Genomic DNA, 13,445 nt, shown 5'->3' with positions numbered 1-13,445 from the left:
GTGATGTAATTATTTTCTAATTATAAATATATAGATGCATGACAGATTTAATAGTGGACTCCACAAAGGTAAGACCAAAGCTTGAAATATATATGAGCATATCTTAGACAGAGTGGGAGCATTTAGAAGCTGCAGTGCTGTGGAAGTTCCTGACTATAACTTGTTTTCTTGATTTGTTTGTGTTACTTGTTGCTTGATTTGTGCCTGTACCAAGACAGATCTTTCTTGTTGTGAGATCTTTCTTTGTAACCTTTAATGTGTTGTGATTTTTGCACATTGATTCGACTGCATTGATTCCTGTGTCTATTAAGCTAGTTTCAATTGGATTGCAGAATGTCACTATGCAGAGTGAGCGCATTTCCCTCCTTCTCCTGGTTAAGAGTTAAAGCTCTGGAAGTTGACAAAATCAAATAAACCCAACCTAGTGTAAAAGACTTTAATTTGAAGCAAAAAAAAAGATGCAGGAGGACTGGATCAGATATATGGCACTTTACTCACACCTGATTACCTCTGCAGTTTGTACTTAACATTTCACAGCACCTGGAATGAACACAAATGAGTTTGAAGTTACAGTGTTTCTCATCCATTTGTGATTAATGTACAAACAATTATCTACAAAGGCCAAAAGTAGCAAAAAAAATCAACAGTATGTGATCGCTTTACTGTGTTAAAAGGAAAAGGTTTTGTCACAGGGTATCTAATATGTGCTTTTGTGAATGTTTATGCATATTTGTATGCACAAACACAAGTAATAATTAGAGGGAAAAACATCTTTGTTACCTACCAGGTGAATAAGAGGCATAGAGAGAGCTGAGCTGCTCACACATGTTCTGTTCAACTAAAAACCGAAGGAAAATCTAAATTGGCACAAAAACAAGTTACATTTTGATAGTTACAATTTACAGATGTTTTTGGACAGAAATAATTGACCTGTTAAGAGTGTGTTGACAGTCTTACAGAAACCAGTAATAAGCTGCATGTGCTTTAGGAGAAATAAAAGACTCTAAACTCACATAAAGAACAAGTTCAGTGATAAATAAATAACTAAACATTGCTAATAGTTAGCTCATGTCAATGTATTGACTGAACAAATAAATAAAACCTCACTGTGAAGTTTAGAAATGGTTTCTATGAATGATGAATAAATTAAAAACTAAAACCACTGTATAAAAGTATGAGTCTTCTATAACTATTATATAAGTGAATGTAGTTGTGTGTATTAAGACATCAGTGTGGATTGAGTCTTTAATGCTCATTTGCATCTTTAAACAAAGTCTTCAGCCAAGCAACTCTGAGAAGCTTCTACAAAAACAACACAACTCTTGTATTACTTTATTACCAGGCTTGGGAAAAATACATTGAAATGTGTTTCAAATCAAAATACCTCAGAATAAGTGTATCAACATTAACTACAAAATGCAGAAGCCACAACATGAATCAAAATAAAATAAGTTTAAAAATACTACTAAATACTTTTACAGGGGAGCATGAAATGTATTGGCAAAGCTTCCATCAATAGTCAGATACAACAACAGCAACAAAACAAATAAAGATGACTAAAGTCAAAAGTTATTTTCTCAATACGTCATCATTTCTATGTAAAAAAAAAGCAGCTGAACTTCCGCTCCCCCACAGTAATGTGTCTTGAGTCTTCACTGCTCCTGCTCATTTGCATCTTTATACCAGCATTAATGGGGGCCAATTGAGTCTTATCCAATCACATTCCAGATCCAGTAGCTCGGCAGGGTTGTATCTATATATTCTGGGTTCCTAACAGAATCTTCATTGGCTTATTTTGCTGAGTAAAGAGAACAACTTGAGGACAAACTACATTTGTAGATTCCTACATTGGGATTATTAACCAACAATAACATACAAAGAAAAGTCTACTGAGACCATTTCTTCATTGAAGACTGAAAAGGTAAGTTGCACATTCTGAATTTACACTCAAATAATATCTGAATGCTAACATTATAATGTCTCAAATTTAAATATGTGTGGATGCATTGTTCAATGTTGGATTAAGTTCTTTAGTAATTTGTAAAAGCTTCTTTACTACTATTTAATTTTTGTTTGTTTGTTTATTTGATTGATAAATATTGTTTTTATCCTGGCAAATGGACTGTAGCCAATATAAGTTTTCTTATTTGGGGTAAAAATGGGGTTTTGCAATTAATAGAAATAGTGATGGTCCGACAAATGCAAAACACGGTATGTTGTCAAAAAATATTGAAAATAATCACTTTACAGACAAAATGTTGATTACTTGTGTGTATGGCTTTTGTGCTTTTATGGAATAGGAGTTGTAAACATATTCAATGGTGTGGACAGATGGGTAGCATTTTGATTATATACAGTGGGCTACTCTGGCTCTAAATGCCAGGGCTGATTTCTTTATTATTATTATTATTTTTTTTGTCTCAGTCCAGCCCTGGAACCGTTGACCCATAGTGGCTGTTTTTTGCCGCTGTATTCTTCAGTATATCTTCATTTGCATTCAACAAAAGAAACTCAAACAGGTTTAGAAAAAGTAGATAATGAGTAAATGACAGAATTGTAAGTTTTATGTGAACTACCCCTTTACTGCTTCTTTAAGTAAAGGTAAATTAAATATTATTACTGAAGATATTGCTAAAGAATGTCTGGAAACATTGAATACAGATAATAAGAGACGACAATTCATATGAAAAAAAAACCTAGATAAGTTGTGAAAATAGGAAGGAGGTCATAATTACGAGGATGAGATTTGGACTCACATATTAATAGGAAGTAATGTGTTTTAGACATGCAAGTCATCATGAAGTGGATTAAAACGTTTTTCAAAATTGTCTTAAAAATGTTTAAAGCTTTTGATCAGCTTCAACGAATATCTGTGTGTGTGTAAGAGAGAGAGAGAGCAGATATAGTACAAAGTGGAAAACGAGAGAGAAATGTATCAATAAGTCATGACTAAGTGGCAAAAAAAGCTAAACTCAAAAAGACTTTTATTTTGGCGTGGCGTGTGACGTCATAAGGCTGCGACACTCCCACACTGTGATTCAACTGGAGAAAGGTTTGTTTTAAAGCTTTTACACAGATATAAAGCGATTAATTAAAGTTTCAGTTTTTTATCTAATGCTTAATTGTGTACCTGTTGTTGAAAATATTGTTTTAACCCTTTATACAACGAAGTACTATTTTACTCACAGTGATGAGGGCTATTGTTTAAATAAAGATAGGATAAACTTTATTTGTGCCAGAGAGGAAATTTGTCTTGTGCAAAAAAGTGCTACAACGTTGCTGTAAGCAAACAATAAAGTAAATAAAACAAACAAAACAATTAAGAACATATCTGAATAAAGTTTGAATAAAGCAACAGTAAAGTGTGTAATAAGTTTGGTTTGATTAAAGGTTGAATTGATTAAATGGGATAATGTCAGTCCATTATAAGTTTACATCACTATATATAAGAAATGGAGAACTAGTTTTAATCAGCTCATTTGTGGCCATTGTTTCTTGCTCAGATTTACCTGATTTCTTTTTGTTAATCACTCTTATATAAAGAAACTGTTGAAGCGAGTGTTGAAGAGAAGTTATTTTGTTTTTGGTCATTGTTTTATTCATTTAAACAGAACATTTTTATTGTTTTGTTTATTTTAAACAGGATAAAGTGTTCAAACGCAGAGAAAAACTCCTGCTGAAACGACTGATCTCCACACTGTTATAAAGATGGCGTTTATTAAAGAGGAGAGTGAAGATGTGAAGATTAAAGAAACATTCACAGTCAAACAGGAAGATCTGCAGGAACAAACAGGTTGATTTTCATTCTCAAAGACCAACTCAGTCATTTGATCCTCATTCAGATATATTTTAATAATAAGAATACTAAATTAAATCCATCTTGCAGCCCTGAGTGTGCTGCCTAGTTCTCCTAAATGCACATAAGCACTCATTGAAAGACAGGAATGAGTTTCTTTTGTTACTTGTTCTCATGTCTTTTGTCATTCGTTTTATGTATTATTAGTCTCCCATTTTCTCTACCTTCTTACGGTTATTGCTTTTCTTGTTATTATACTGTTTGTAAAGCGTCCTTGAGCACTGGCGCTATATAAAATAAATAAAAACAATAAATAAAAATAAGTTTAACTGAGCTGACAATATTTGACCTACAGTATTCTCATAGAAGATATCTGCTATTACAGTGATAGTGTTGGCTTAGTACTTTCCATTTGCATGTCACGTTGATCACAATTCCAACTTCTTTATGAGTTTAAACTTGTTTTTAGTCGTTGTTACTAGTTCTCACAGATAGTATCTGAGTTAGAATTACATCATTATTATAACAACTAATAACCAGGGCTCTTGTGTTTAAACAGGGTTTTCGCGGGGTCTTAAAATGTCTTCAATTCCAAAATCTAAATTTTAGGCCTTAAAAAGTCTTAAATTTACTGAAATATTGTGTTGTCGGTCTTAAATCTTATTTTAAACAAGTCTTTATTTTCCTTTGTTCATATTTTGCTTCCCAATCTGGCCAAAACCCATACAATCACCAACAATCCATCTCAATAAAACTTTTAACTTTTTATTCAAAAAGGTAATTTTAACTCTATTTATCATAATAGTTTAATTATTTTCCTTACAATAACATTTGTTTAAACGTGCTTCATGTATTTACTGCTGAGGACATCGACCTGGACAGATTGTTGTGCATAGATTTAATTTATTATAGTTTTTTTTAACTTTTAAAACATTTGTTCTTTTTTAAATTTAAATAAAGTTTATTTTGGAAAAAAGTGTATGGATACAAGTATAGCTTGCAATTTTTTACACAATATTGAAAATATTTTGCTAAGAAATATTTAAAATATTGTCTTTTTCATTATTCATTTATTATTGTATTATTAGCCCTTAGCCCTTTATGAGTCTAAAATTTCATACATAATGGTTTTAAAAATGTCTTTAGAAGTCTTGCATTTAACTTGGTGAAATCTGCAGAAATCCTGGTTTAAAGTATGTCAGAATTTAAAATATGTTGAATGAAATGGACATTAAAATAATTAATTGTTATAAAACATTGTACAGTATTCTAAACTATATGATGATGTTGTGGGACGACATGAAGCAAAACGAACAAATTATAGTGGAACAGTAACGATTAGCATTGCACTGACTACAACTGGCCAACAAACTAGTCTAAAAATGACTTTTGCGCCGCCATTGGAATCTTTTTGCTTGAGATATTTCTCAATATTTCTTGATATTTCTTGTCCCAGTTTGTCTTCCCATTTTTGCTTTATATGATTTAGGGAAGGGAAGGCACTATACTATACTAAACTTTTTTTCCAGGGTAGTAAGAGAGTCGGAGTATCCACCCAACACAGACTCCAGAGCAGTCACTCTTTCTTTCGCTGCTTCCACTCTGGCGTTAATGTGCTCCACAGCATTACGTAACTCTGTTTGAAGCTGGTCAATATGATTGCAAAGTTCATTTGACTGCGCAACGGCCTTTTCCTAGCATTAGCATGGAGATTAGTAGCGGATTTCGCCTACCTACAGTTGCTTTGGCCTTTATTCATTCTGATTCAAGTTGAATTATGCTCAGAACAGCAAGACTCCGACACTTAAAGCTTATTTTCCAGTATAGGTAGGTTTAAGATAAAATATTTAGGATAAGAGCAATATTAAACAAAATTTTACATTTCACGTGAGGACCTCAACAGTTTGCGTCTTTGCATGGCGCCGCTCCAACTGGAAGTCCAAAACAAACAATATAACAATAATCACAATGAAACACAAAACCCTCAGCACTTATAACTCAAATGAAAGTGAAAGGAAAAAAATGCAAATAATTTCAGGCCAGCAGATTCGTCACATTTAAAAACAGGGAAAAATAATTCTGATAATAATAGTACGGAGAGAAAACAAAATAAGAGGAATAAAATGAGAATTTGGGCAAAGAAAAAAAAACTTTTGCTTCTTACCCACGGAGCAGAGGGGACAAGGGACATGAGAGGGGAATGACGAATGTGTAGGTGTGGATGTGAAGGTTGAGGGCATCGATGAACCCAGCCGGTGAGTCGGCTGCTGACTCTATGCTAGCAAGATAAATCGGTAAGTTGATTTTGTTCAGGACAGTACGTTGCACTAAAGTCTTTGGTGACGCACTCGTTCACAGATGTCACGAGCACTTCAGTTACAAGACAGCGGTCTTTGCCCTGTTGCTTCGATATGTACTTTCGCTTTTTGTTCCTCACAGTCTTGTTAAGTTTACACTGCTCGTCTCGACCCGGATTCTCTACTCGTTTTTCCGCACTGCAACAGTTCAGTCAACTTTGCTTTCTTCTGCACACCACATAATGCCCTCTTCAACTCTCCTCCTCTTCCTTTATACTCTCACCCATTTCCTTTTTGCCATCCCATGGGTGAAGACCAATTAAACAATGTTGACTGTCGTCACAGAAAATGTCCTGGTTACGTACGTAACCCACGTTCCCCAAATAGGGAACGGAGATGTGTCTGTATAAACAGACTTTGGAAGTGCTTTAGACGACCAGTCACTTCTGAAGATATGAAAACGGGCCTATGAAATGCCAATTGAATTGGCGGAGCTTAGCTCCACAGCTGAAACTGATGAGCCAATAAGGGCTATATCAGTCGGCTGCTGGAGCCAGCTCATCAGAATTTGCTTGCTGAAGAGCCGATCGCTCAGCTCCCAGCTGGAGACTCAGGTGCTGTGGCAGTGGAGACACATGTCTCCGTTCTCTATTTGGGGAACGTGGGATACGTACGTAACCAGGACGTTCCCCTTCATAAGGGAACTTCTACGTGTGTCTGTATAAACAGACTTTGGGAGACTGTATGGAAAGTGCCACAGCAGCTAAGCCTGTCGTGCTCCTGATGTGTAGTTTGCCAAGACAAAGCGTGAGTGCACTGACATCACCAAGAGCGCAACCTTCCAACGTCCCCTAGGCCCAACATATTACCATTACATGGGAATAAAAGTTTTAAATCGGGGGTCGTAAGTGTGCTTTTACCTAGCTAATATAGACTGGGGATTTTAAAAAATACGATAGTATGTTGGGAAAGCGTGCCAGTCTCTGAAGGGGGAAGACGCAGTGGAGACCACCTACTACCCTAGAAGGGGAGACCTGATGGTAAAGAGACATATGGACTAGCCCTAATGAGGGGGAGTGCTACATATGATAAGCTGGTTAGCGGTTTAGGGAAGACACAGGACCGCCTAATAAGGGGGAACACCATGGTAATAATGCATATGGCATCACCAAATGGGGATGCACATAGCTGGCACCGATCCTCAATATGCGTGTAGACCAAATGGGCATACCAACCGCAAACATTGAGCCATGCACTCGACTCCTCCAGTGAGTCGATGCTGGGGGCCTCGGAGGAATTCTCTAGGGTTCCCCTGGGAAGGGGAACTTACTAGTAGAGTAGGAAAAGTGCACGCATCTCCGGGTTAGGGAGCCTGGCGCAGCAAGCGTTGGTGACACCGAGCTTAATTCCCCCCCCCCCCTCACAAATAGAACCTCACAAATGTGTTAGGTGTTGCCCAACCCGCAGCTCTGCAGATATCTGTGAGAGAGGCGCCGCGTGCTAACGCCCATGAGGAAGCGACATCATCTCTAGTAGAGTGCGCTCTCATGTTAGGGAGGCACGGCTCGCCCTGGCATTGATAAGCGAGGGCGATGGTATCAACTAACCAGTGGGCCAATCTCTGTTTTGATACAGCACTTCCCTTCTGCTGACCACCGTAACAGATAAAGAGCTGTTTACATGATCTTACATTTTGCGTTCGTTCCACGTAAAGGCGCAAAGCTTAAACGGGACAAAGCAGTGGGCTGGGCCTGCCTCCTCCGCAGGCAGCATTTGCAGGTTCACCACCTGATCTCTAAATGGGGTGGTAGGCACATAGCCAGGTTGGGGTCTCAGGACAACGTGAGAGTAACCCGGCCCGAATTCAAGGCACGATTCACTGACCGAAATGTCTCCAGATCCCAAACTCTCTTGAATGACGCCAGTGCGATCAGCAGAGCTGTCTTTAATGACAGAATTTTAAGTGATACTGAATCGAGTGGCTCGAACGGATCTCTCTGCAGACCTGCCAGGACTATAGAGAGATCCCAAGAGGGCATGAGAGGGGGGCGGGATGGATTTAATCGGAGAAATCGGATGATTAGATCATGCTTCCCGAGCGTGTTGCCATCCACCGCGTCATGATGAGCGGAGATCGCAGCCCCATAAACCTTCAGTGTGGAGGGTGACAGCCTACGCTCCAGCTTATCCTGAAGGAAGGATAACACAATGCTAATCTGGCAAGTTTGGGGGTCTTCTCGGCAAGAAGCGCACCACTCAGAGAATAGACTCCACTTCAGGGCGTAGGCATGCCTTGTAGAGGGTGCTCTAGACTGAGTGATGGTGTTAAGTACCTTGGGCGGTAAGTCACCTAAGTTCCCCGCGCTTCGCCTATGGACCACACGTGGAGGTTCCAGAGATCTGGGCATGGGTGCCAGATGGTGCCCCGTCCCTGAGAGAGGAGGTCCTCCCTTAAGGGAATGCGCCAAGGAGGGGCCGCCGTGAGGAGTGTGAGTTCCGAAACCCAGGTCTGGTTGGACCAGAGGGGTGCAACAAACAAGACCTGCTCCTCGTCCTCCCTGACTTTGCACAAAGTTTGTGCGATTTGACTCAGTGGGGGAAACGCATGTTTGCGCGTGCCCGATGGCCAGCTGTGAGCCAGTGCATCCGTGCCGAGGGGGGCCTCGGTCAGGGAATAAAACAGCTGACAATATGCGTTCTAGGTGGAAGCAAATAGATCGATCTGGGCTTCCCCGAAGCGCGCCCATATCAGCTGGACCTAATTGGGGTGGAGTGTCCACTCTCCTCGAGACACTAGCTGCCGTTAGAGCACATCGGCTGCATGGTTGAGCTCGCCCGGAATGTGAATGGCACGCAGCGATTACAGCTGCGTGTGACTCCAAAGATTACAGCCGCGTGTGACGTGTGGACTGATGTGATGATCCTCGGCCCCCCCACCGAGGAAAGAGCAGGTCCCCTCTTCTTCGGATGGCTCGTCTCAGGGACACTTCGCGGTCCGTTTACCGGACTTAGCGGCGCCCTGGGGCAGGGGCGTCGCAGTCCCACGGGAGGCTCGGCGTTGCCTCTTGGCCGGTGGAGCGGGCAGGTGTTCAGAAAACTGCTCTTTCTGGTCACCAGCGAAACGCCAAGGGGACGAGAAATCCAGCTCGACCGCCGCTCGAACGTCTTCCCCTGCACTGGTGAAGGTAATGCTTTCTTCAATGTTGGAAGTCAGCTCAGCAGAAGGGTTCTTTTCTGATCGGGTCTGAAGCAACAATTCTGATGAGCTGGCTCCAGCAGCCGACTGGTATAGCCCTAATTGGCTCATCAGTTTCAGCTGTGGAGCTAAGCTCCGCCAATTCAATTGGCATTTCATTGGCCCGTTTTCATATCTTCAGAAGTGATTGGTCGTCTAAAGCACTCACAAAGTCTGTTTATACAGACACGTAGAAGTTCCCTTATGAAGGGGAACACCAAAATCATAAATGCATGATTATATGCTGTCATGGCTTTGCAATCAAAATTTTTTTGTTATAATAGATGCCAATGGATAAAAAACAGCCATGAATATAACAAAAAGGGAGTAGATTTGCCCAGAGTGTATTGAGGTTTTGTTCATTTTTTTATTTCAAAGCGTTTTCCCAGAATATGTCAAAATAAGATGTCCCCAAATATCAGTCCGTTTGCTGAAACACTGAGAAAGTTTTGAATCCAGAATGGATGAAATTGACCCAACAGCACACAAGGGGAAAGGTGCACATTCCAGCCTTTATGCAGATACTGTACAGGTATGTCTCATGTCTGTGAGGCAAATATTCAGCTGTTTGTTTAGCTGTTACCCCAGAACTTTTTTTAGGATGCATTTACCATTCATTTACCAGTCAGGCACAGTATTCCCTGTCTGCTTTACAAATTTAAGAAAAACATTTTTTTGTAATAATGAATAATTACGAATAAAAATAGGCCATTTACAGCTTTCAAATCTGTGTCTTATCAATATGACCAAAATGACTTTTATGATCAATTATGTAAGAAACTCTGAAAGCTGGACTGACACAGTTTCAATTTACTATAACTTTTATGTTAAAGGGCTTTGACACAATTTACATTGTAAAAGCACTAGATAAATAAAGATTAATTGAATCTGTATAAATGTGTACATGTTAATGGACCGAACAAAATATGATCTAATTTATTTTACATTTAATGTGCATCAAAATTACAGTGTGTGTAGCCAATGTTTCCAGTGTCTTTTCACTTTTCAGCTTTTGATGAGAATTTTTAAGACCTAATGAAAACTGTTTTATTTATTTATTTCAGACCTTATTGAAGAGAATGAGGGGAGTAAAGAGGAGGAACATCATGTCAACATTGAGGAAAAAACTCATTTACAGACTGATGGTATTTTAAAAAGGAAATATGAGAATCGTTTCACCTGCACCCAGTGTGGAAAGAGTTTTGGAAGAAAAGACTATCTTAAGATTCACATGATGATCCACACTGGAGAGAAACCATTCACATGCACTCAATGTGGGAAGAGGTTCAGGTGCTCATCACACGTTAATCTACACATGATGATTCACACTGGAGAGAAACCATTTACATGCACTCAGTGTGGGAAGAGTTTCATCTGCTCATCATCCCTTATTATACACACGAGGATCCATACTGGAGAGAAACCATTCACATGCACTCATTGTGGGAAAAGTTTCAGCCAATCATCACACCTTAATCAACACAAGAGGATCCACACTGGAGAGAAACCATTCACATGCACTCATTGTGGGAAGAGGTTCAGGTGCTCATCACACGTTAATCTACACATGATGATTCACACTGGAGAGAAACCATTCACATGCACTCAGTGTGGGAAGCGTTTCATCCGCTCATCATCCCTTATTATACACACGAGGATCCATACTGGAGAGAAACCATTCACATGCACTCATTGTGGGAAAAGTTTCAGCCAATCATCACACCTTAATCAACACATGATGATCCACACCGGAGAGAAACCATTCACAATCACTCAGTGTGGGAAGAGTTTCAGCAAATCGTCATCTCTTAATAAACACATAAGGATCCACACTGGAGAGAAATTATTTACATGCACTCAGTGTGGGAAGAGTTTCAGCCAATCATCACACCTTAATAAACACATGATGAGCCACACCATTCAGAGATACCATTCACTTGCACCTAAGCTGCAGCCACACTAGACTTTTCTCCCCATAGACTTCCATTCATACGCACACGAATGCGTCAGACCAAAAATGCAAGTTTCGCAGTTCACTGCATTGCAAAGTTCAAGCTTGGTGAACTCTGACCTGCGAAATCGCTTTACTTGACTGTGTGAGACCAATCGAAGATCAAAACATGACCTCTCTGGACAGAAATGTAAAATATGGACCAATCGCTCACTTTTTTTAATATCTAATCATCTTGTTTAATCCTGCCCTTTTTCGCAGTGCCATACAACAGAATTTCGCATGCTCAAACTCTAGTGTGACCGCAGCTTTGGTGTGGGATGAGTTTCAGCAACTCCTCAGACCTTAAAAAACACATGAAGACCCACACTGGAGAGAAACCATTCACATGCACTCAGTGTGGGAAGAGTTTCAACCGATCAGCAAACCTTAATGAACACATGAAGATCCACACTAGTGTGAAAGAGTATATGTGCTTTGAGTGTGAGAAGACTTTTATTACAGCTCCAAAATTGAAACTGCACCAAACGATTCACACTGAAGAGACAGTACAAGTGTTCACATTGTGAAAGGAGGTTTAATCAGTGAACACATCTGAAAACACAGAAGAGGATTCCCACTGGAGAGAAACTGTACAGATCTGATCAGTGTCTACAGAGTTTTGCTCCTTCGGCGAAGCTTAAGAAACACATGGACAAAAAGTTGCACACATGACATGAATGCAGCAAAACATTTTCTCATGTGCACAGGATGTTTCATGTCTGAATAATGTTTGAAAAGGCTGAGTGACGGTATACTGTTTTCCAACATTCCTACATTGCAGTAGGTCGGGTTACAAATGTGTTGCGCTCCTCGCGTTTACTGTAAACACATCGATGGCGGCTGAGAGAAGAACAGTTTCATAAACATCTGGCAAACAGCACGTCTGCGGCTTAAAATCTCTTTGCAAGTGATTGTACAGGTGCAGATTACTTGTATCATGTAGTTAAAGTGTTGCTGTGATTATATCCTAAGTTCTTTATCTACATTATTATCCCTAGACATTTGTTGATTGCTTGGATTAATTGTTCTATGAGTTACATTTTATAATAAATAATTTGCATTCAGGCTATTTTGTTGGCTCATCTCTCTTTTATGGTGCAACTCAAACAAGCGGGTCATAACACTTTGTAAAATGTGTCCGGTTGTTTCCGAGATCTTGTCCTTTCAGTCATGACCATAGTTGTGAGTAGGAACCTAGATTGAGCAAGAAATGGAGAACATTGCCTTTCGTCTCAGCTCCTTCATCACAACAGACAATCACATCATCTGCATTACTGCTGCCGCTGCACTGATCCATCTTGTAATCTCACATTCCATTCCTCTTGAGAAAAAAAAGGCAGATACTTGAACTCCATTTGGGGTAAGGACTCTCCTTTAAACTGTAGATGGCCACCTTTTTGCAGTCAAGCACCATGGTTTCTGACTTAGAGGTGCTGTTTCTTTCCCTGGACAACGTTATCTGCAAATGGCAGAGACAGTCCTAGCCTGCACCTAAAATTGTCAGTAAAAATTATTATATTTCTGAGATCAGCCTCAAAAATAACACATTTACAAAATAAAACGAATAAATAGATGGATGGATAGACAATGTAGTGGTGGAAGGGGAAGTAGGATGGCTTGTTCAACTATAAACCAAGATGGAGCTCTCTCAGGAGGGATGTACCAGTGCACGAGATGTCTCAGACTCAGGCGTAATAATGAAATAAATGCTCAGGAAGCCCTAACCCTATTTCATAAACTGGCTGTTGCGATGTACTCCTATGCCACCTAGGGTGCTTATTGTTCCAGTAAAATTAATTGACTAAATGATCAAACTGTTTTAAATAATGTAAAGAAATATTTACAGGGATATACTGAAGTAGAGAAGTAACTTTATGAATGCAGTTCATGTTGAGTATGATAGTTTGTTATTTTGAGTACCTCAGAGCAGTGGTTCTCTATTCTGGTGCTTGTGCAAAATGAGTTGACAACCGTCCAAAATTAATTTTAGCTCTTATTACTAGAACTTAGAATCACTCGTGAGAAACCACAAAAGCAGAGGTTTGGCTTATCTTTAACTGCTTAAGATCAATGTGCACCAGATCAGAAAAAGACAACATTTGTTTGAGTTTCCTTCGCCAACTG

At 39.4% G+C, this 13,445-nt stretch overlaps 1 protein-coding gene across 1 annotated transcript; it reads left to right on the top strand.

Annotated features, from left to right (window-relative positions):
• The first annotated feature begins 3,005 nt into the window (after nt 1-3,005).
• LOC130222153 (gastrula zinc finger protein XlCGF8.2DB-like) lies at nt 3,006-12,349 on the top strand. Its single transcript, XM_056454779.1, has 3 exons — nt 3,006-3,052; nt 3,644-3,793; nt 10,393-12,349. The coding sequence occupies exons 2-3, from the start codon at nt 3,709-3,711 to the stop codon at nt 11,289-11,291; spliced, it is 984 nt and encodes a 327-aa protein (XP_056310754.1). The 5' UTR covers nt 3,006-3,052; nt 3,644-3,708; the 3' UTR covers nt 11,292-12,349.
• The last annotated feature ends 1,096 nt before the right edge of the window (nt 12,350-13,445 follow it).

The sequence above is a fragment of the Danio aesculapii genome, chromosome 4, assembly GCF_903798145.1.
Source record: "Danio aesculapii chromosome 4, fDanAes4.1, whole genome shotgun sequence".
Lineage (NCBI taxonomy): Eukaryota > Metazoa > Chordata > Actinopteri > Cypriniformes > Danionidae > Danio > Danio aesculapii.
Note: the sequence above shows the minus strand (reverse complement) of the source record. Positions and strands in the feature narration are given on the sequence as shown.